Here is a 23,178-nt window from a genome sequence, read left to right on the forward strand (position 1 = left end):
CACAGGATTTGTTTGCGGTGGCAGTAGAGTCTCATCATCTGAAGGCCAGTTGCAGGTCCGTTCTGACCTGCTTGGTTCTCCCCTCATTTCCAAAGAACCGGCGTGTGAAACAGGTGGCTGGACAGAGTCGTCGTCCTCAGGAATCGGTTGCGGCGGCTGTGGAGCCTCAGCGGCAGGTGCTACAAATACAGGGGAAGTCAGCTCCACAGGTATTCGTCCCATCAGTTGTCCAGTTCTGTGGGGTGGATGTGCCACCCTGCCCCACCCTGCCCTGCCCCTTTGGGTTCCCACTATGGTTGTCCCTTCTGGTTGTTGGTGGGCAGAGGCCTTGAGACGACTCTGTAATTGATCAATTTAGCAGCGCCACACCCTGCTGTCTTCTAGCTCCACGCGATAGGAGCGTGGCCTGGTTATTTCTATGACTTGGGCCGGCATCCACATGTGGCAGCCCGTGTAGTTGTGGGCATAGACTCGGTCGCCTCTGGCAAATGTTCGGACTTTACTGGTTGAGTCTGTGGGGACCTCTGCCGAGTAGTCCGGATGCAATCTATCCAGATTAGTCCTTAGTCAGTGGCCCATTAGTAGTTCTTCTGGGCTCCGGTTAGCCGTGGCACTGGGCGTGATGTGTTGAACTAGCAGGTATTTTGTTATTCACACCTGCCAGTCCCCTGGTCCCATTTGTGCCAGCGCCTCTTTTGTTGTTTGCATCATTCTCTCTGCTTGGCTGTTGCCAGTGGGGTGGAATGGTGCAATTAGTGCATGGTGGATTCCATGGCTTACCAAAAAGAATTTGAACTGAGTTGCCGTGAACTGTGGCCCATTGTCTGACACGAGGATGTCGGGTGGGCCGTGGGTTGTGAACATCTTTTGGAGTACTCGGATTTCGGCGTCTGAGTTGGTTGACTTCATGAGCACCACCTTGAGTCATTTTGAGTATGCGTCAACCATGAGTAGTAATGTCTGTCCATGGAATGGTCCCGCAAAGTCAATATGCACCCTTGACCACGGTGCCTTGGGTGTCTCCCACTCTCATGCTGGCGCTGACGGTAGTGCTGGCCTTGATTCTCGGCAAGGCTGGCAAGATGTGACCCATTCCATAACGGTACTGTCCAGGTGAGGCCACCATACGTAGCTGCGGGCCAGCACCTTCATCCTTATGATTCCGGGGTGGCCTTAGCTTCTGGGGCACTATGACTCAGTTTCCCCACAGTAAGCAATCCCGTTGTGTGAACAGTTCATGTTGCTGGGTGTAAAATGGCCTAAATTCCAAGAGGAGGAGGACTTGCTACTAAGGCAATGGTCAGATAAGAGGAGCTTCAGCCCAGGCCAAGAAAAGCACTTGAGAAAAAAGTCACGTCCCTCCTTAGGTCACCTGAGGATAAAGGAAAGTAAGGGGCAAGCATATCCAGACTTGCAAGGTTCTTTTACTACAGCTGGCCTATAGTCTACTGAAGCAAATCTGATCTATATTGGCATGAGTTGTGTAGCCTGGTCTACCTTGTGGCTTTCACCCGTTACCTGGTGGGAAGCATGGAAAGATGAATGAATGATGGAATGATACTGAAGAAAAGGCAACTGATCTCTATGATGCCCCTCTCAGTTTTGGCCCAAAGCCATTCCCTGCAATTCATCGCTTTCTTATCATCAGTCCATGGTCCAGTTGGCCCGGCTGGGAGCACCTCGTAAGGGCCCCTTTCCGGGGTTACAGGAGAAGACGGTCAACGGTTTTGAAGGCGGAAGAGGGCTCGACGCCCCAACGGCAGATAAAGCAGCAGAACCATCTTCTAGGAGAAGGGAAACTCTGATTACAAACCTCCACTCTCTTGTGGCTCTATCCACTACTGGAAAAGGCTTCAGGAGTCAACCTCGAGGCGATATCTGGAGCCGGAGTCCCGGAAGCAGTTCGTGACTGTGTACAACCACGTTCTGGCAACTCCTGCGATGCAGCTGGAACCAATCGTATCCGCTCTGCCGTTCCATGGGACTATTTCAGCGACGTGGAGAAGGGGGGGGGGAGGATCTGCTGTTTGGGTAACAGTCTGTCCTCCATATTAATCTACCCTCGTGCTTTGAAGAGGACACTCCCGCTTTGACCTCTTTCCAGAGCACGATACCATAGTCTTTTGAGACTGAAGGATGCCAATGGTTATCATCAGCCCACCCTAATAAAAATATTAACTGAAACTGAATATTATAGAGAAGGTTTCTCCTGGGAAGAAGAAATCCTCCTTTGAGTTAATCACTAACCCATGATTTACTTTGAGACTTAGCTGTAATGCATAACCTTTGGAGAAGCCAAACAGGAAATGATCTATTTTTTTTAAAAAAAAAGGCAAGCACAATAATTTATGGCCATGGGTGAGGAGACCAAGCGGGAAGAAATGAAGGACTCATGTTTGCGGCATGTATTCAAGCAGAGGTTCAGCCCAAGAAGATAAAGGGAGAGAATTAGATTGGAGCTCCGGGTGGGCTGGGAGGTTTAAAAAAAAAAAAGTAAGCTTGAACAACAGAAGAAAAACAAATCAAAATATTTTCTTTGGAGTTTCTCTCTATTGTCCAATTTATTTGTTTGGTTTTGGGCTTACAGAGCCATTTTCGTACAGAAGCTCAAGTCATAATTCTTAGAGTTAGAAGGGGCCTTGGAGGTCTTCTAGTCCAACCCCCTGCTCAGGCAGGAAACCCTATATCATTTCATACAAATGCTCATCCAATCTCTTCTTAAAAACTTCCAGTGTTGGAGAATTCACGACTTCTGGAGGCAACTTGTTCCACTGGTTAATTGTTCTCACTGTTAGCAAGTTTCTCCTTACTTCTGGGTTGCTTCTCTCCTTGATTAGTTTCCCCCCATTGCTTCTTGTCCTGCCTTCAGATGCTTTGGAGAATAGCTTGACTCCCTGTTCTTTGTGGCAACCCCTGAGATATTGGAACACTGCTATCGTGTCTCCTCTGGTCCTTCTTTTTATTAAACTAGACATACCCAGTTCCTGCAACCGTTCTTCATAGGTTTTAGTCTCCAGCCCCCTAATCATTTTTGTTGCTCTTCTGTGCATTCTTTATTCACTCTTTATTCATTAAATAGAACACTTTCATTTTTCCTATCAGAACAATCCTGTAGGGTAGGCTGTGCCGGTGGTGGGTTGCCAATTTTTTTACTACCGGTTCGGGCGTGCTCGCATGCGACGCTTCTGTGAGCGAAGCGATGTGCAGAAGCGTCTGAGTGGGTGGGCGGAGCCTCCCGCTGCTGCTACTACTGGTTTGCCCAATCCGGTCCGAATTGGGAGCAATCCACCTCTGGGCTATGCTGAGAAGGATGGCTTGGCCCAAGATCTCTTACTGAGCATGCACAGCTGAAGGTGGGTTTAAACCTGGGTTGTGCTTTGGCTGGGAATCTACACCTTTTGGGTCCCCTCAGTAGAGAACGATCAAACAGCATCATCAGGTACTCCAAATGTCTTAACTCCCTCTTCCATTTCCCCAGACCGGCTGCACAGAGAGAAGAGTTGAGGCACTGGACTAATAAAAAGCCTGCTTTGGTTGTCTCCAAAGACCCTGGTTGATATGAGCGTTCAATGCTGCTTGTTAGATAGTTGCTCTAACTTCAGTGGTTTCCACCAAGGTCCTCTGTTTCGGCGGGAACAGAGGTTTAATCCTATTGGTCGAAGGGTCTGACAGCTCCCTATAAAAGGGCTGCTGTCAGACTCAACCTTCGCTGGATGGTTCTTACTTGTTGTACTTGATAAAGAGCTGTTGTTACCATTAAGCCTGTGTGTGCCTATCCATTGCCCAATCTAACACTGCTGATTCACTTTGGATCAGATTGGCCTTTGTCATATTTTGTTGGCATGTGCAATGCACCCAGATCAAGCTAGGCTTTGTGGGATTGTCTCTCTCTTTTTTTTTGCTGAGTGAAGAAGATGTTATTAGCTTGCATCAGAGCTCTTAGATTACCATAAGAGACCAGGAGGGATGGGAGTTGCAGTCTAGCAGGGATGCTCAGTGCCACATAGAGAAGACTGCTGGGAAGAATCCGCGTTCTGATGTTCTCCAGGTGAATTGGATTACCATCCCCATCTCTCTAATCTCTTGGAGGGCACCAGGTTGGCGGAAACCTCTCGGGGCTCTGAAGTCCCAATTATGTCCTCTGTGTCCCAATGCACGATCTTTTATTTGTAGGCTGATTTGTTGCCCGAGTCTTTTATGGATTAGAAAGGGTAATTAGTTTCCAGACAAAGAATTCCTTACAAAGTAGATCCAGCAGTTACACCTTTCCCTCAGGGTTGTGCAAAATTCACCACAGGATAATGAGCCCTTAATTTATCTATTTGTGCTGGCTAAAAAAAACAGGTGCATGCAATCTGGGGAAAAACATATTATAAAAGCTGCAATTCAACAGAAATTGTTTCTGCCCTTGACCTCTGTTAATATAGACCATGGAGATCATTTAGACCAGGGGTGTCAAACTCAAGGCCTGTGGGCCGAATCTGGCCAAGAATGTGGTCAGACCCAGGCCACGGGGCCGTCCTGGCCTACACAGTATGAAGAGGAAAGATCAGGGCAGCGTGGCTTTGGCCTGGTCTACCAAATGCGAAGAGGAACATGCCAGCAGTTTGGGCAGTGGCGTCAAGCTGGCCATGCCCACCCGGTTGCCACCCACCCACCCAGTCGGCCACGCCCAACCACTCCTCCCGAGTCAACCACAGCCCTGATGCGGCTCTCAATGAAATTGAGTTTGATACCCCTGATGTAGACCAAAACAAATCCTTTTAAAGTAGTGTTTCCCAACCTTGTCAAATTGAAGATGTATGGATTGCAATTCCCAGAATTCCCTAGCCAGCCACTTGCTAGAGAATTCTGGGAGCTGAAGTCCAGACATTGTCAAGCTGCCAAGGTTGAGAAACACTGCTTTAAAACACAGATCATCGTACCTGATTTTGCACAACTTCATTCCTGCGTACAAAAGTTTATGTTTTAATAAAATTGTGGAATACATTATTTTTTAAAAAAACTGTACAAGAGAGAGTTTTATCCCACAGTGACCAAAGGCCATGCCATAAAGATGGATCTTCATGCTAGTTACTGAAGTTTACTCTAAAATAATAGCATTCACATATTTCAGCCGGCTATTATTTGGCTGATGTGCTTGCAATACTTCAGGCAGAGAAATTAACAAAGCACCACTGTTTTGGAAGTAGGCAGATTTAATGTCCAATTAAAAAGCAATCTAATGACACTTGAAACATCAGCTTGTTATAAAACACAGATTTGCATTTCCAGGTTGCAGTGGATCTTTGCAAACAGAACGACAAACTTGGTGCCAAGTCGGTCTTCTCATCCAAAACAAAACGGACCATGTCATGTAGCAGCAAGGAACCAGTGCCTTCTCCGTGTAAGCAAACATGTGCTTTCTTTGTATAATGTTCAAAAGGATGACAGAAATAAAATGCATGCTGTAAAGAGGGCAGGGCAATAAAGATGCTATGCATATGATATGTGTATCAAAATTATTAATTGGTCACCTGTGCCACATGATTTTCCACTTAGCAATGACCTGGGAAGGAGAGAGGCTGGGGAAAAACAATAAATTTAACAAGGAAATAAATTGCTCTATTTTCCTAACATTTTTCTACTTGGCTGTGTATAATACTTAGCTTTCCATGGACAGTCTGTTATTTAGAAACTGAAATAATTCTTTGAAAGAATGGCAGACTTTTTTTCACCCCTGTAATCCAATTGCTTGGCAGATGTAGTCCTAAAAACACATTTTGCCCAAGAAGCTGGAAGATTTCACTCTTATTCAGGGGTGAAATCCAGCAGGTTCTGACAGCTTCTGGAGAACTGGTAGCGGAAATCTTGAGTAGTTTGGAGAACCTGCAAATACCACCTCTGGCTGTCCCCAGAGTGGGAAGGGAATGGAGATTTTACAGTATCCTTCCCCTGCCACGCCCACCAAGCCATGCTCACAGAACCGGTAGTAAAAAAAAATGAATTTCACTGGTGCTCTTATTACAAGTAATGGATGTTTGTTCAAAGGTACCTTTCACTAGGGGCAAAACACAGCAACTAATGCTTCTTTGATCTATGAAAAAAATAATAATCAGAAGACTTTCCTGGGCAAGAAATGGAAGGAAGGCCAAGAATAGAGGCCAGATGTTTCAAACGTGCAACTCACTCTTGAATTCAGTTTCTTCTCTAGCCTCAATTCGATGGTCAGGAAAAGTTCTGAAGAACTCAAAAAGTTCAGGTGTATCTTTGCGTAATTTCTATTGGTCCTAATAAAAAGTATTAGCTAACTGTAAATACAGGTAGTCCTCAACTTATAACAGCTCATTTAGTGACCCGTTTGAAGTTACAAGAGTCTTGAAAAAAGTGACTGATGACCATTGATAGTTGCGGCATCCCCAGGGTCACTTGATCAAAATTCAGACACTTGGCAACTGGCATGTATTGATGACAGTTGCAGTGTCCCAGGATCATGCAATCACCTTTTGTGATCTTCTAACAAGCAAAGTCAATGGGGAAGGCAGATTAGTGTAAGAACCTTGTTACTAACTACCGTATTTTTTGGAGTATAAGATGCATCGGAGTATAAGACGCACCAAGCTTTGAAGAGGCATTTTTTTTTAAAAAAAAGGGTTTTGCACTTTGCAAACCTTCCAAAAACGGCCTGTTTTTCACCAAAACGGGCCCATCCCCCCCCAAAAGGCATGAATGGCCTTTAGGGGGCTTGCAGAGTGCTCCTTGGGGGGGGGGGAAACGAGCAAAAAATGGCCAGAGGTTAAATCCAGCAGTTTCTGACAGGTTCTGGAGTGGAACTTTTGAGTAGTTCGGAGAACCAGCAAATACCACCTTTGGCTGGCCCTAGAGTAGGTGGGAATGGAGATTTTGCAGTATCCTTCCCTTGCCATGCCCACCAAACCACACCTACTAAGCTACACCATGCCCACCAAGCCACAGAACCAGTAGTAAAAAAAATGTGAATTTTACCACTGGGCAAAACTCACTTAACAGACACCTCACTTAACAAAAGAAATGTTGGGCTCAATTGTGGTGATAAGTCAAGGACTACTTGTATATTTATTGTTATGGTGCATCACACAATCAGCCGGACGTTTAGACTGGATTTGGCATTTTTATCCATCTATCCGTCCTTCCCAAGGGCCTGGCATAAACAGATGTTGTTTGATGGTGTTAAAGGCATTGCTGCAGGATGTAAGCACCTTTTTTTTTGCAATTGATGGTAATTTTGTCAATGCCAGTGGTGAGCAAGAGGTATCTAGATATTGTGGGATTGCAACCAAGGCACCTATTATTCTTGGTACTATCTTTGCTTCCTTTTCCCATCGTCATTATTTGATTTGTATGGCTGCCCATCTCAACTAAACAATTACGGGCATGTCTCAAAAGGGAATAAAACTTGGCTGTATCATTTGCAAAGTTGGTTTTTATATTTATTATTATTATTTTTTTACATTTAGGTCACTACCGAATTAAAGACTCCCTGATCAGGGTGTCTCCTCCAGTGCTGGTGTCCTGCTTTAGATCCAAAACAGGTCGTACAATCGATCCAGAAACTCTGAGCCCAGGACCAGCAGCCTATCAGCAGGCGGTGGAAACTCCAATTGGACCATCAAAGAGGTTCTCTGGACTGTGAGTCCTGAAAAGAAGTTTGCCAATCCACTCCTTTTCTTAAATAACAAATCAATTGGCATCTCTCTAAACCAGTGCTTCTCAACCTTGCTCCACTTTAAGAACTGTGGACTTCAACTCCCAGAATTCCCCAGCCAATATTGCTCAGGGTGCATAGAGCAGTAAATATATTATGGCATGTATAATTGAGTAAAAGGGACACGGTGGCTGAGTGGCTAAGATACTGAGCTTGTCGATCAGAAAGGGCGGCAGGGCGGCGATTCGAATCCCTAGCGCCGCGTAATGGAGTGAGTTCCCGTTACTTGTCCCAGCCCTCTGCCAATGTAGCAGTTCAAAAGCATGTAAAAATGCAAGTAGGAAAATAGGGACCACCTTTGGTGGAAAGGTAACAGCGTTCCGTGCGCCTTTGGTGTTTAGTCATGCCGGCCACATGACCACGGAGACGTCTTCAGACAGTGCTGGTGCTTTGGCTTTGAAACGGAGATGAGCATTTCCCCCTAGAGTCAGGAATGACCAGCACATATGTGCGAGGGGAACTTTTACCTTTTAACTGAGTACATTTCTGGATTGGAAGAGACTTGACTACAGAACTCCTTTTTCAATCTCTAATCCAAACTCAGTTTTGCATGGATGGATTTTTGACCTTCTCTTTAACAATCTCTAGGGAACCAAAGGTGCCTTCATACCTCCCGCTTGTTTGTGACCCAAGACCTAATAAAACTATGAGCCAGTTGCTCAACCAAGACAATTTTATAGCGACTGTCCTGCAAACAGTGGAGACATTTTGCTGGAGATAAGATTAAGATCTACCCCCTGCATTCTTGCCCAAATACTTCCCAGAACTCACCCTTCCTCCTATCCTAATACAAATTGGCTACTCTCTGCGCACGGTTAGAGGTATCTTTACTACATCTCATGCCTTTTTAATGCAGGGGGGAACAGGCAGTGGGTAATAGACCCATAAATCAACCAAACAGGGAAGAGATAGATCAAACCTGGTGAGTAAAGGACATCTCTGCTGGCAGAAAACACTAGAACGTTCCAGAGGCCATTTCAATTCCCATTGATGTCAAGGTGACATTAGAGTAATGGCTGATACATGTCTCCGATTTTTCTAATGAGAAGAGCAACTTTTTACTCTTATTTTCAAGAAGTCCCTAAAAAGTGCTCTAGAATTACCATGCAGAGTTTCTATGGAAGATGTTCTAGAGCAGGGGTCTCCAACCTTGGCAACTTTAAGTGGACTTCAACTCCCAGAATTCCCCAGTCAACTCCCAGAATTCCCCAATTGGCTGGGGAATTCTGGGAGTTGAGGTCCGCTAGGCTTAACGTTGCCAAGGTTGGAGACCCCTGCTCTAGAATAAAAATGTGTCGTGTTTCTAATTCAAAGGGAGAGTGGTGCTTCTGTGCACCCAGGGTGCTCATGCTAAAATCAGCTTTGCAACTACTACTTAGCACAATCCTAGGAAAATACACGTTGGATTTAAAGTGGTGTCACTTAACCTTGGCAACTTTAAAGTTGGGTGGAATTCAGCTGCCAGAATACCTCAAGCCAGGAGGTTTAGAATGCATCTTAAAGTTGTCCTGGGCTGAGAAACAGTGCTGGAAGGAATGGCAGCCAGGTCTTACGGTGGCCCATTTCCTACCTGCTACCCTGGAGGGCCTTGAAACACCAAGAACTTTGAAAGCCAAGATGATGTCACACATATGTCCCTACAAAATAAGAGCCAATCTAGAATTGTTCTAAATTTAGTTCTAATTTGTTCTAATCTCAATTTACCATATTTTGGGGAGTATAAGACACACCTTTTTCCCTCAAAAAAAGAGGGTGAAAATCTGGGCGCATTTTATACACTGAATACAGCACTTTTGGCCTCCCAAAACCCTGCTCCCTTCACTAAAATGGCTAGGAGGCTTCCAGAGTACTCCTGGGGGCTGGGGAGGGCAAAAATGAGTGACAAATGGGCTGTTTTTTGCTCAATTTTGCCCCCCCAGGCCCCAGGAGCACTCTATAAGCCTCCTAAAGGCCATGCATGCCCTTTTATTTTTGACAAAAAACGGGACCCATTTTTGTGAAAAACTGGCCGTTTTTGGGAGGTCTGCAGAGTGTAAAAACTTTTTTTTAAAAAAATGTGCCTCTTCAAAATTTTGGTGCGTCTTATACTCTGAAAAATACGGTAGATTTGTTATTAGGCCATGTAGACTGAGGAACTATGGGAGTTTTAGTCCCTAAATCTCTAGCTGGAGGATTTGCCATAGGTTACCACTCCAATTAGAATTAATCCCGGTTTTGCTTGAAACCACAGAGGATTTAAGACTATGTTTTGTTTTGTTTTTGATAGGAGGAAGTGCATGTTGAATTTCTCAGCCCCAGCTGTCCCACCCCCCCAAAACCCACCTTTACCAGGGCCCGGCCAATATGACATAGTGGACTACAGAGGACCTCCTAAGCACTACATCTCCAGTGCTGTGTTTGTTTCGAACACCAAACGCTGGACAGGTGATAAATTCCACAAAGGCATACCTGGACCAGGTGAGAATATAACTGCTATTAAATGCCCCTATAGCAAGCCAGACAGTCGTCCGTTTGAGAAGAAGAGAGAAAGTGAAGCTCAAAAAAAGGCCAGCCGGTTGGCTGGAGAGGCCAAAAGCGAGCGAAAAAGAAAATCAGAATGGAAGATTGACAAAAGGAAACTACAAGCATGTAACAGGGGTGTCAGGGTATCTTCAGGGCATGGTCAAAAAACGTCAAGATGGCAGCCCTGATGGTGCAGTCAAAGTGGTGGGTTCCGGATCCTGTTCCAACTGGTACGCTTGGAATGGGCCCGATGGCGTCCACATGTGCTTAGCGCGTGCATGCATCTTACCACCTCTGCGAGCCTCCGCAACGCTCCAGCTGCTCAGCGGAGCGTCGCTCAGGTGCTGTACACGCCGTGTGCATGTCCAGAAGCGCAGAAGACTTAAAAGACCGGTAAGGAGCTCGGGCGGGCAGGTGGGCCCTCCGGAGCACCGTACCGGAATGGTATCCAGTGCTCTGTTCTGGCTCCGGTACGCCTGTACTGGGGCGTACCGCCTGCAACCCACCACTGAGTCAAAGCTCCAACTGTTTTGGTTTATTGTCACATTCGCCATCTTGACTTTTTCTGGCTATATTTTGCAGACAGCCCTATGGGGGTGTCAACAGCAGCCAAGCAGAAAAGAACAATGGGGCTGACCTGTTTCAGTCCAGCTGTTGGTCTTCCTCCGAGAAGTATTTTTTGCTGAGACTTCTTTGAAAGCAATCTGCCTTGCCACAAAATGGGACTTTCATGGTTGCCAAACATCAAGCAAGGTGACGCATTGGGTCCCAATTATTCGAAAAGGTTAATTAGCAGGAGCTGTGGCTTCCATGTCATTCGGTACAAGAGTATAAAGAATCACCTTTGGAAAAGCATCCTTTGGTTCCCTGCATTCCCAGCACACTATTCGGTCATTGATGACCTTGTGGTGGGGCTTGTAGGGTGTGTTCACTACAGAAGGTAGAAGATGAATGAATTCTTCACTCCTGTAATGCTTGCCTTGCCCAACCCGGAAATGACTAGAACAGCTAGGGTTGTATATTGTGAACTGCCCCAAGGCTATCTTCCTATTTATTATTGTTGGTCGCAGATGTTTAGACTGGATTTGGCATTTTTATCCACTTATTGTGTCCTTCCTTTGGACGTGGGCTAAGCAAATGTTGTGTTTGATGGTGTTAAAGGCATTGTAGGATGTAAGCTCTTCCAAGTAAAGCTGCCTTTTGCAATTGACTAATGGTGCTTTCGACAATGCCAATAGTATTCAAGTGGGGCTCCAGTCCAGATGTTTTCAGATTGCACCCAAGGTGCTTATTATTATTGGTACTATCTTTATTATGAGTGGTTGCACAGTCCGCCAGATGTTTAGACTGGGTTTGACATTTTTATTCACCTATCAAGTCCTTCCCAAGGAGCTGAGATAGCAGATGTTTTGTTTGATGGTGTTAAAGGTACCGTGGCAGGATATAAGCTGTTCCAAGTAGCACTGCCTTTGGCAATTGACTGAATGTGATATTGTCAATGTCAACGGTGATTTAGTTTTTTTAAAAGAAAGATTTCTAATCCGCTGTTATCCGCAGAAATTAGGTCAAGTAATGGCTTTTAAAAAGCCAAATATCAGCCAAAGCTTGGCCCACAGAAGACATCTGAGCAGCGGTGGGATTCACTTAGCTTCCCTACCAATTCGCAAATGTGAGCGCGTGCACATGTGCACTGCCTTCTGTGCATGTGCAGTGCTCACGCATTAGCTTGGGGCGGGTGGGTGGAGCCTCCCACAGCCACCGCTACTGGCTCACCCGAACCAGCAAGAACCAGCTGAATACTACCTCTGATCCTGAGCCATGGTGGTGCAGTGGTAAGAATGCAGTACTGCAGGATACCTCTGCTGACTGCCGGCAGCCAGCAGTTTAGCAGTTTGATTCTCACTGGCTCAAAGTTGACTCAGCCTTCCATCCTTCCAAGGTGGGTAAAATGAGGACCCATATTGTTGAGGGCAATAGGCTGACTCTGTAAACCGCTTAGAGAGAGCTGTAAAGCACTGTGACGAGGTATATAAGTCTAAGTGCTATTGCTATTTCTCCCTTCCTTTCCTTGGCCCTGGTGGTGCAGTGGTTAGAATGCACTACTGCAGGCTGACTCTGCTCACTGCCAGCAGTTCGATTCTCACTGGCTCAAAGTTGACTCGGCCTTCCATCCTTCCAAGATCGATGAAATGAGGACCCAAATTGTTGAGGGCAATATGCTGAGTCTGAATGCATACCCTTGAATGTATGATAAAGGCTTTTTTCATTGGCTTAGTTCATGTGAAGATCATGTGAAGTGTTAATACCATTTTATAAAGCCACACTTGGAATATGGCATCCAATTTTGGTCGCCACGATGTAAAAATGATGTTGAGACTCTAGAAAGAGTGCAGAGAAGAGCAACAAAGATGATCAGGGGACTGGAGGCTAAAACATATGAAGAACGGTTGCAGGAACTGGGTATGTCTAGTTTAATGAAAAGAAGGACGAGGGGAGACATGATAGCAGTCTTCCAATATCTCAGAGGTTGCTCCAAAGAAGAGGGAGTCAAACTATTCTCCAAGGCACCTGAGGGCAGGACAAGAAGCAGTGGGGGGAAACTAATCAAGGAGAGAAGCAACCCAGAAGTAAGGAGAAACTTGCTAACAGTGAGAACAATTAACCAGTGGAACAACTTGCCTCCAGAAGTCGTGAATTCTCCAACACTAGAGGTTTTGTAAGAAGAGATTGGATAACCATTTGTAGGGTTTCCTGCCTAAGCAGGGGGTTGGACTAGAAGACCTCCAAGGTCCCTTCCAACTCTGTTATTATATATAGTCATGGCAAAAAAGTTGTAAAATCAGCCGTCACCTACTTAACAGCCATCTTGCTTAACAATGGAAAGTCTGGTCACAATTGGTGTCATAAATCAAGGACATCCTGCCTTTGCAGAAGGGCAATATAAGATGTTTTTCAAGACTCCTATCCACTTCCTTGTCCTTTCAACCAGTTCTGAATATTCCTTCACAAACGGTATGAACAAGACATCACCTGGGGAAAAAAAACACAAGGGTTGATATTGGCTAAAGCATGCTTGAGATTTGTGAGCAATCAGTCCCAAGTGGTAACATAATATTTCCTTCAGCCGTTAAAGGAAGTAAAGGACACCAAAAATCTCTTAAGTCCTTCTGACAGATGAATGTGGAGTCTGAGATGAAGACAATGGCAATGTTGCCTTTGATTTATGAAAAGTGGTCATTAATCACTGGTAATAGAGTTTCTAGGCTGAATATTTGGAATTATCTGGATAAACGACACATCCTAAAATATGAGAAGGGCTTAAATGGATTTTTAAAAAAACTTTTCAAAGCCCATGGGAAGCCAAATACTTTTTTTTTTTAGAGGAACAATTATGGCTTTCCTTTAAGAAAGGAACAAAAATAAAATAGAAGGAATTTTAAAACATGTTTATTAATACCTGTTTTCCTTTATAGTTTATAAATCTTATGGGAGGTACGAATGTAAATTGCTTCAACTCTGGAGGGTTATTGTTTAAATTTTACTGCCAGCATAATATTGTCTCTGTTTAATTATGTTCTCTGTTTTAACAAAAATGTATTAAAGGGAGAAATCAGTTCGAAAGCCTGCTGGGAATCAAGAGTGTTGTCTTAACCTTCTTGATCCACCTCATGGATGCCCCTGCCTTCACATTTTTCAAGAGACCCCACAAGGCAGCGGTGGGATTCACTTACCGACCCTGCTGGTTCGCAAATGTCTGTGCATGTGCACCGCCTGCTGCGCATGTGCAGTGCTTGCACTTTACATTGGGGCATGGGTGGAGTCTCCCGCAGCAGCTCGTTTGCCCAAACCAGAGAGAACTGGCTGAATACCACCTCTGCCACAAGGCCCCAGCGTTTCTTTCCAATGTTATGATTTTATGAACTCCAGTGGTCTTCATAGTACAAAAATGTGCAATTGTGTTGCAGGATTGATCAAGTAGAATCATGACCCCCTCATTGTAAACCTTGAAAAGACTCCCAGCTTTGTCTTTTCCATGGCCTCATGACCTCTCCCAGCACCAGGGAAATCAGGAGATCTAGGCAGTTCAAATGAGTATAAAGATTTACTGCAAGCTTAAGCTCTCTACGAGAATCTGAACTACTAACAGTAAGGGAAATTAGCGGGAGATAAGAATAGAAAGGAATTCAAGGTGGGCTGGACTTAGATCTCTTGTGGGCGTGAAGGGACTTGTGACCGATGACACGTTTGACCCCTCCTTCGAGCTCAGCCTGGTCATCTCCTATGGCAGGGGTGTCCAAACTTGGGAACTTTAAGACTTGTGGACTTCAACTCCCAGAATTCTGGGAGTTGAAGTTCACAAGTCTTAAAGTTCCCAAGTTTGGACACCCCTGTCCTATGGCCTCCCTACTTTCCTTTTCTCCCATAGCCTTTCACTTCATACTAAATACACTCTTTGCCAATCAAGGTACCTTCCTGCAGGTAACCGTTGACTTATGACCGGTCTCTTAACAACCATTTAAAGTTACAATGGATCCCCACCACCACACACAAAAAATAGAAAAGTACTTAAGTTTCAAATTCATCTACAGCATTTGCAATGTCTGCAGGTATTTGACTGCAATTTATGACAGGGTGTTTTTTTTTTTTTGCTGGAAACTGGCATTTACCTCTCATTTCTGACCAAAAATGTCCATTGTGGACATTATGTTCACTTAACAACTGCCACAAAAAAAGTCTTAAAATTGATTTTTTTTCTTAAAATCATTTTTATTGAATGTTTTAATCTTTAAAAACAGAAAGAAAAACACGACAAGAAAGAACAAAACACAAAACATACATAACAATATAAAGTAATTATACAGCCTTCTGTATCGGCTTTCCTGCTTAGCCTTTATATTCTCCATTCTGCATTGCCTTCTTATTACCTTGTCCTATTATTTAACAACAGTAGTACTAACACTTATAATAATATTGATTATTTATATCACCATATATTTACATTCTCTATTTTCTGTTTTGGCTTCTGTTTTCTAGCCACTCATAAATTTTATTCCATACTTTATAGAAATCTGATTCTTCTCTTTCTTTTAGTTCTATTGTCATTTTGTCCATCTCTGCGCATTCGAGTACTTTTCTAATTATTGTTTCATCTGTGGGTGTATTGATTTTTCCCCAGTTTTGTGCGAAAGCAATCCTGGCTGCAGTGAGTATGTGTATGATTATGTATTGAGATTGTTTATCCATGTTTTGGTCTAACAGTGCTAATAAGAATGCTTCTGGTTTCAGTTCTATTTTTCGCTAAGTAATTTCTTCCATTTCCGAATTTTGCACCAGTATTTCCTTGTGATGGGGCACGTCCACCGCATATGGTAGAATGTTCCAGAAAAGTCTTAAAATTGATTGGTTGTGTGATGACCTGCTTAGTTATCGGCATTACTTGAAATTGAAATCCCGAGCTCAATTACGGTTGTAAACCGAGGACTACCTGTACTGAATTGGACTACAGCTCACATCATCCCTAGCCAACAAGATCCTTTATGCGTGTTATGAAGCTCAGCCAGTGTTCGTTTCCCCCCGCAAACCCTGGGTTAGTGCAAGCGGTGATTCTGATCATAAGTCTGCTTGTTTGGCATTGGACTGGGTCCTTAGATTGTGTTAAATTCCATAATGGCTTAGTACAGGGGTGTTAAACTCGATTTCATTGATGGCTGCATCAGGGTTATGTTTGACCTTGGGGGGGGGGGGCAGGGGGCATGGCCAGGTTGACGTCACTAATGTTGCCATGAAAACAGGCTCCCAAGCTCCGTTTTCGGCTACAATCACCTCCTGCAACCCTCTGGCATTATAAATGGACCTTAGGAGGGTCATGTACAGCCAGGGCCGGATTTTCCTATAGGCTAACTAGGCTTCAGCCTAGGGCAGGGGTGTCCAAACTTGGGAACTTTAAGACTTGTGGACTTCAACTCCCAGAATTCCCCAGCCAGCATGGGAGTTCTGGGAGTTGAAGTCCACAAGTCTTAAAGTTCCCAAGTTTGGACACCCCTGGCCTAGGGCCTCAAGATCAAGAGGGGCCTTTTATTTATCCGTGCCACGTTTTTTATAAAGGTTAGTACCAATTACAACATGTTTCATTTAATATATTGATATATATCACAGTAATGATGTATTTTATTATCTCTCATGCAATTTACAAACTTAAAAATGGGAGGTGAAAGGGCCCCATAAGTGGAATAGCCTAGGGCCTCTTTTCATCTAAATCCGGCCCTGTGTACAGCCCTCCCAATCTCTGTTTTCTAGTTCCAGAGGCACCGCAGGCCGGTCCTTCGCTGTTACCAAAGCAGCCAGATCTAAGCACCCCATGGGCTGGATCCGGCCCGCGGGCCTTGCGTTTGACACCCCTGGCTTAGCAGGATGTGTGAAGACAGCCTGCCTGGGAATCATTTTTATGGAGCTTCTGCAGCAAAGGAGCTGGAGGGAAAATGCTGCTTCGGCATTGCCGCTTGTACCCCCGTCTAGTCCCAACTTGTGGCTGCACAGAGATTGTCAGTATTTATTTTCTTTCCTGGCAGCACATCTGTGCCCAGAACTGCCGAGAAAGGAGGAATTTGCTAGACATTGCTCCGCCCGGCATGCTGAATTTCTGTTTTTCATGCATCTGATCTGGAGCCCTGTTGCTTGGAAGAAAAAAAAGAAGAAGTAACCCAGCCCATACCTGAACTGCTTCCTCTGCAATTCTGGTACCTGAAAAGTTGGCTGCTGGCATCAGATCAACTACAGCACCTAAGTTTTTTTTTTTTCTTGCATTTGCCGAGTGGGAAGAAAGCTTCATAATATAAGTAGGTGGCTATTTTAATATAGGTAGTCCTCAACTTGCAACCATTTCTTTAGTGACCATTTGAAGTTACAATGGCACTGAAAAAAATGGACTTATGTTTTTCACACTTACGACGGTGTCCTCATCCCCATGGTCATATGATCAAAATTTGGATGCTTGACAATGGGCATGTATTAATAACAGCAATAGCACTTAGACTTATATGCTGCTTTACAGTGCTTTACAGCCCTTTCTAAGTGGTTTACAGAGTCAGCTTATTGCCCTCAACAATCTGGGTCCTCATTTTACCCACCTCGGAAGGATGGAAGGCTGAGTCAACCTTGAGCCGGTCAGAATCGAACTCCTGGCAGTGAACAGAGTCAGCCTGCAGTACTGCATTCTAACCACTGCACCACCAGGGCCAAGGAAAGGAAGGGAGACATTCCAATAGCACTTAAGACTTATATACCACTTCGCAGTGCTTTCCAACCCTCTCTAAGCGGTTTACAGAGTCAGCCTCTTGCCCCTAACAATCTGGGCCCTCATTTTACCCACCTCGGAAGGATGGAAGGCTGAGTCAACCTTGAGCCTGACGAGATTCGAACTGCCAAATTGCAGGCAGCCAGCAGGCAGCAGAAGTAGCCTGCAGTACTGCACTCTCTAACCACTGTGCCACCAAGGCTCAATGGCTGCAGTGTCCCCGGGTCATGTGATCCCCCTTTGTGACCCATTGCCAAGCAAAGTCAGTGGGGAAGTCAGATTCACGTAACAGCCGTGTTATTCACTTAACAACCGATTCACTTAACAATTGTGTCAAGAAAGGTCATAACCTGGGGCACAAACTTACTTAACAACTGCCTTGCTTAACAACAGAAATTTGGGGCAGTTCTAAGTCAAGGACTACCTGTAATGCAGAAAGCCAGGGGTGCAAGAGAGACATAATGAGGTGAAGGAGTGCCCACATCCTGCAAGCTGATCCCTTAAAATTCTGTGTTTCTCCTTCCAGGAACTTACACCCTCCCTATTCCAGGAAAACAATCCTTCATGTACAACGTCAGCAACAAATGGGTGCCAGTATTATAAAGCAAGAGATCCCACAAGGTTGGTTTTGGCGCAGTCTATTTTTAGATCATTTGCAAATCCTGTATATCTTTCGAACGGTGGAAAACATTTGGTTTTCACTGGTGCCGTGTGGTAGGATTGAAAAAGAGTTTTGGATAGAAAGTCACTATTGTTTCACTACCAGTTTTCAGGTCAGGGATTCATCTTTCTTGGCAGGAGTTGTGAGCCAAAATGAAAACAATTCTGACATGGTTTAGCTTAGCAATGGTGAACCTTTTGGCACCAAGTGCCGAAAAGGGAGCGCCCACGCGCGGCACCCAGTGTCAGAGAGGGAGTACTTTGCGCTAATGTGCTTAGCGCATGCTCGTCTGGGCCGTGTCCAGGAAGAGGAGTTGCCCAGGGGGCATGCGCAGGCCGGAAAAAGAACTTCTGGTTTCCAGTGCAGACGTGCACACCGGCCAGCAAGTTTTCCATTTACTGCTGCGCATGCACACATGCCTATCAGTTGGGCGGCACGCATCCTCGTGCCGGAAAATGGAAGAGCAGCTCTTCCAGTTTCCAACACTGCCACATGCACAAAGGCCAGCTGATTGTCGCATGTGCACCAGAAGCCCGGAAGAGGAACAGGCGACGCCTGTGCATGCCAGGCAACACGGCTCCATGTGCCACTTTGGACATGGTTCACCATCACAGTTTTAGATTTACTTCTTGACTGTGAGAAATCAAGTGCTGGGGGAAAATGTTTGTGGATGAGGGAAAATACAAAAACATTTATACAGTTATAGTTATGGAGAAGATGGACACGGAACTCTTACTCTCGTAACACTTCCTGAAATTGAGTGGGTGTTAATTCAATGAGATTTATTGTCAACCACGAACTAAGCAGATGGACCCGTTTCACAAAGCCCATTTGGGTCCATCAATCAAGCAGAGCACGTTGGGCAAATGCTCCTATTAGAATTGGACCTAATTTAGTGAAGGGCCTTGGGTGAAGGAAGCTAGGAGCCGATTCAGAACTTAGATATGAAAACACAAAGAGCTCCTACAGCAGTGTTCCTCAACACAACTCTGGCTAGCCGTGGTTAGTTCAACTTTTCATCCATTGGGAGGCCTCTGTGGACCAAGCCTGAGAAGTTAGAAGACCAGGGGTGAGCCTGGCAATGCAAAGATGGACCTTGCTCGTTGAGTGAATCATGATCTTCCCATGCTGCAGAAGATCATGATTCACTCAACAAGCAAGGCCCAACTTTGCATTGCCAGGCTAATTCCTGACCTTCCAACGTCTCAGCCTTCCGTCTTACCAAATTGTAATTTTTAATATGATAAAAAGGGATAACCTTAAAATACATGACCGGACTGTAATTATAAGAGCTAATTTAATGGAGACCAAACAATACGAAGAACAGTTGCCAGAACTGGCATGTCTGGTTTAATGATGGACTAGAGGAGACATGATAGCAGTTGTTCCAATATCTCAGGGGCCGACACAGAGAAGAGGGGGTCAAGCTATTCTCCAAAGCACCTGAGGGCAGGACAAGAAGCAATGGATGCAAACTAATTGCGGGGAGAAGCCCCCTAGAACTAAGGAGTAATTTCCTGACAGAACAAATAACCAGTGGAACGACGTTGCCTCCAAAAGTTGTGAATCCTCAAACACTGGAGGTTTTAAAGAAGGGATTGGATAAACATTTGTCTGAAATGGTACAGGGCCGTGATGCCACAGGTGGCACATATTTGCCGGCATGCACGCGCCGGCCAGCTGATTTTCAGCCTTCCGGAGGGGTGGGGTAGGCTGTTTTCACCCTCCCCAGGCTTCAGGAAAGCCTCTAGTGCCTGGGGAAGGGTGAAAACTCCCCCCCCCCCGCGTGCATGGGGATTCTACTGCATGCACAGTCTATTGCATGTGCATGTGCACCAGCATGGGGAGGGTGTTTTGCGTGCTTGCGCAGGTGGGTGGGTACGCATGCGCATGCAATAGACTCAATTTTGGCACACCTTTAGAAAAAGGTTAGCCATCACTGGTATAGGTTTTCCTGCTTGAGCAGGGGGTTGGACTAGAAGACCTCCAAGGTCCCTTCCAACTCTGTCCTTCTGTTTAAAAAAAATCTGGCTTAGCTTCCGTTGCCTTTTAGGTGTCAGTGAAAGCATGTCCTATTTAGTTTTTCTCCTGAGCAAGCAGCTCCCGGGAGAACGGCTGAAGGGAACGACGGGCATCCTCCTGGGCAAAGTTGCATAACTGTGCGGGAAATCATAACCTCGCTGGCAATAACAGTCACCACCTTCCTTGAACATGCTAAACCAGAATCTATAGACCGAAGGGCTTCCCTGTTAGGTGACAGGCATGTCCACCGAGATCCGTTTCCAGTTTTTGCAAGGCCTGCTGAGGGGTTGGTTGGTGAAGCAACAGGAAAAGGCAAGGACACTCGTAGGGGGCGATTTAAAAAAAAGCAAACACCTGACACATAAAATGGGCCACAGCTTTGACGACACCATTCTGGCCGCCATTTTGTTTTGTTTTTCTTAACCCCAACCTGGAGACCCCTCTGGGAAAAGGGCAACCCTGTCATGTGGGAATGTCTGTGGAGATTCTCAGATCCTCCAGGTCAGGGGTGTCCAAACTTGAGAACTTTAAGACTTGTGGACTTCAATTCCCAGAATTCCCCAGCCAGCCATGCTGGCTGGGGAATTCTGGGAATTGAAGTCCACAAGTCTTAAAGTTCTCAAGTTTGGACACCCCTGCTCTAGGTCATAGTTGTTCCAAAGGTGCTTTTCCAAAAGACAACTGGCCTTTCTTGTTCTTCTTTTAATTCCTTGAAAATGATTCGCTTCTCACCCAAGAAGCTTCTTCATTTCTGATTCAGGAAGGCTTCCCCCCCCCCCCCCCCCTTGTCAAACCGGTTCCACTTAACTCTTCCTGGCATTTTCCACTCGGAATTTGGAGCTTTTTATTCTTCCCTCTGTTGCTGCTCCTCCTTGCTACCCTTCCCTTTGGTCCTCGAGTTCAGTTGTCGGGGACCATTTTTTGTTTGTTTATTCATCAAAGGGATGCCATGGCTCAGCGGCTAAGACACTGAGCTTGTTGATCAGAAAGGTTGGCAGTTTGGCGGTTCAAATCCCTAGTGCTGTGTAACGGAGTGAGCTCCCGTTACTTGTCCCACCTTCTGCCAACCTAGCAGTTCGAAAGCATGTAAAAATGCAAGTAGAAAAATAGGAACCACCTTTGGTGGGAAGGTAGCAGCGCTCCATGCGCCTTTGGCATTTAGTCATGTGGGTCACATGACCACGGAGGCATTTTCGGACAGCACTAGCTCTCGGCTTTGAAACGGAGATGAGCACTGCCCCCTAGAGTCAGGAACAACTAGTACGCATGTGTGAGGGGAAACTTTACCTTTATTAATGAAATTTATGTAGCTGCCCATTGCCCCCAAAGAGGAATCTTATTCACAGTCTCATTTACCCAAGCACAAGGTTGGGATAAAGGTAGTCCTTGAGTTACGACTGTAACAGAACCCACATGTTCAAGACTTTTGATAGTTGTAAAGCAGGTTGGTCAGGTGACCGACTCAATTTATGACCTTTTTTTTGCATCAATTAAGTCAGCCTATGATTTGCTAAGTCAATTTTGCCACACACAAAAACAGAAGTCAGTGCCGGAGTTGGGCAAAAAAAAATGTGGTCATGTGACCATTGGATGCTGCAAATGGCCATAAATGCACCTGGCTGCCAAGCAGTTAAAGTTCAGCCACCTGACCACAATGGGGTCCCAACCACTGGAATTTCGAATCCGAGTTGTAAAGACCCCAGATAGGTCCGCTGGAATATTAAACGGTTGCTAAGCAACAGGTTGCAAGTCAAGGATTACCTCCTATTGTGCAGAGGTAAATGTGCTGTTTAACTTCTCTTTTTATTCCAGCCCAACCATACCAATTATGGCCATGGATGAATGAGTCAAGATCTGCTCACGGACCATTTTTCTTTTAGCATTTTCTTGGAGTCAATTTAGCTTCCTGCAGCAATGCATCAAATCCGATTTGGGAAGCTCTTGGGTGTTGTCTGAGCGTGGTGGTTTGCTTGCAGATGTTTCCTTACCCAACTCGGGGACATTGTCTGTGTAAGATGATGATGAGGTTACCTGGAACTGATGATACGACTTAGTTGGGTCAGGAAACGCCTGCAAACAAAGAAACGCTTGAGCTCTGAGGGCACCAGGAACTCTACAGTTCCACCCTGAACTACAGATATTCCCTTCTGTTGGATTCCTGAATTGTCCCAGATGAAAAAGAGATGGCTTAGATCAGGGATCGGCAACCTTAAACACTCAAAGAGCCACAAAGGTCCTAACTGGAAGCACCTCTGTTCAATTCTGGAGTCGACCGGAAGTCCAGTTCCCCCACCATAGAGTCTCCTCCTAGCGCGGCATCCTTTTTCCTCTACCTGTCTTAACTAAAATCCTATCAATTGTGGAGCCATCTGGCGACAGGGAGACGCAGCCGAGGGATGAAAGAAAGTCCTACATGACCTAAGCCAACCTGTGGCTTAGGTCATGTAGGAATGGATTTTGATTGCCTCCAAGCTTCTCCCCCAAGAACAAGAAATGGCATACCCACAAACACACACACACACACACACACAGGGGAGTGATAAAGGTTGCGATCCACTGCAGCACCAGGGGTTGCACAGGAGGAAAAAAAAAATCAAGATGGCTGCCACAACCATGAGTTCAAAGCTTTACCCCTTTTTTACGTCCATGCAAGAAAGGATTTGATCACCTAGTTGTGACCGCCATCTTGATTTTATCCTTTTTAATCAACGTATCTTAAGGAATCATGAAAACTGCTTCTCTCCTTGGATCTTACATTATGCCAGGCTTGCATTTCGGTCACGGAATCTTTATTACAATAGAATATACAAAAAGAAAATTAGAAAAATGAACAAAGAAGGAAGGTAGGGGAAATACAGCCTGTGGTGAAGGGAACTGTGAGGCAGCTGGTATTGAAATGCTGTACTTTCCTCCATGTCAATATATAAAACAAGGTATATTTATACATATGCACATGTTTGGATATTTATAAAATAA

General features: G+C 45.2%; 1 protein-coding gene across 3 annotated transcripts in view; it reads left to right on the forward strand.

Annotated features, from left to right (window-relative positions):
- STPG1 (sperm tail PG-rich repeat containing 1) overlaps nucleotides 1–23,178 on the forward strand; it is a 47,412-nt gene that overhangs the window by 23,095 nt on the left and 1,139 nt on the right. For 2 of the 3 annotated variants that reach the window (XM_081961990.1, XM_081961991.1), the window contains exons 6-10: nucleotides 5,275–5,386; nucleotides 7,476–7,647; nucleotides 9,990–10,180; nucleotides 18,046–18,140; nucleotides 22,015–22,078. In XM_081961990.1, the coding sequence (XP_081818116.1) occupies nucleotides 5,275–5,386; nucleotides 7,476–7,647; nucleotides 9,990–10,180; nucleotides 18,046–18,122 (552 nt within the window). In that variant the 3' untranslated portion in view covers nucleotides 18,123–18,140; nucleotides 22,015–22,078. Of the gene's footprint in view, nucleotides 1–5,274; nucleotides 5,387–7,475; nucleotides 7,648–9,989; nucleotides 10,181–18,045; nucleotides 18,141–22,014; nucleotides 22,079–23,178 lie in introns of those variants that run through there. The other variant, XM_081961992.1, reaches the window with a different exon arrangement.

This window comes from Natrix helvetica, assembly GCF_964273705.1.
Source record: "Natrix helvetica genome assembly, chromosome: 9".
Classification (NCBI taxonomy): Eukaryota; Metazoa; Chordata; class Lepidosauria; order Squamata; family Natricidae; genus Natrix; species Natrix helvetica.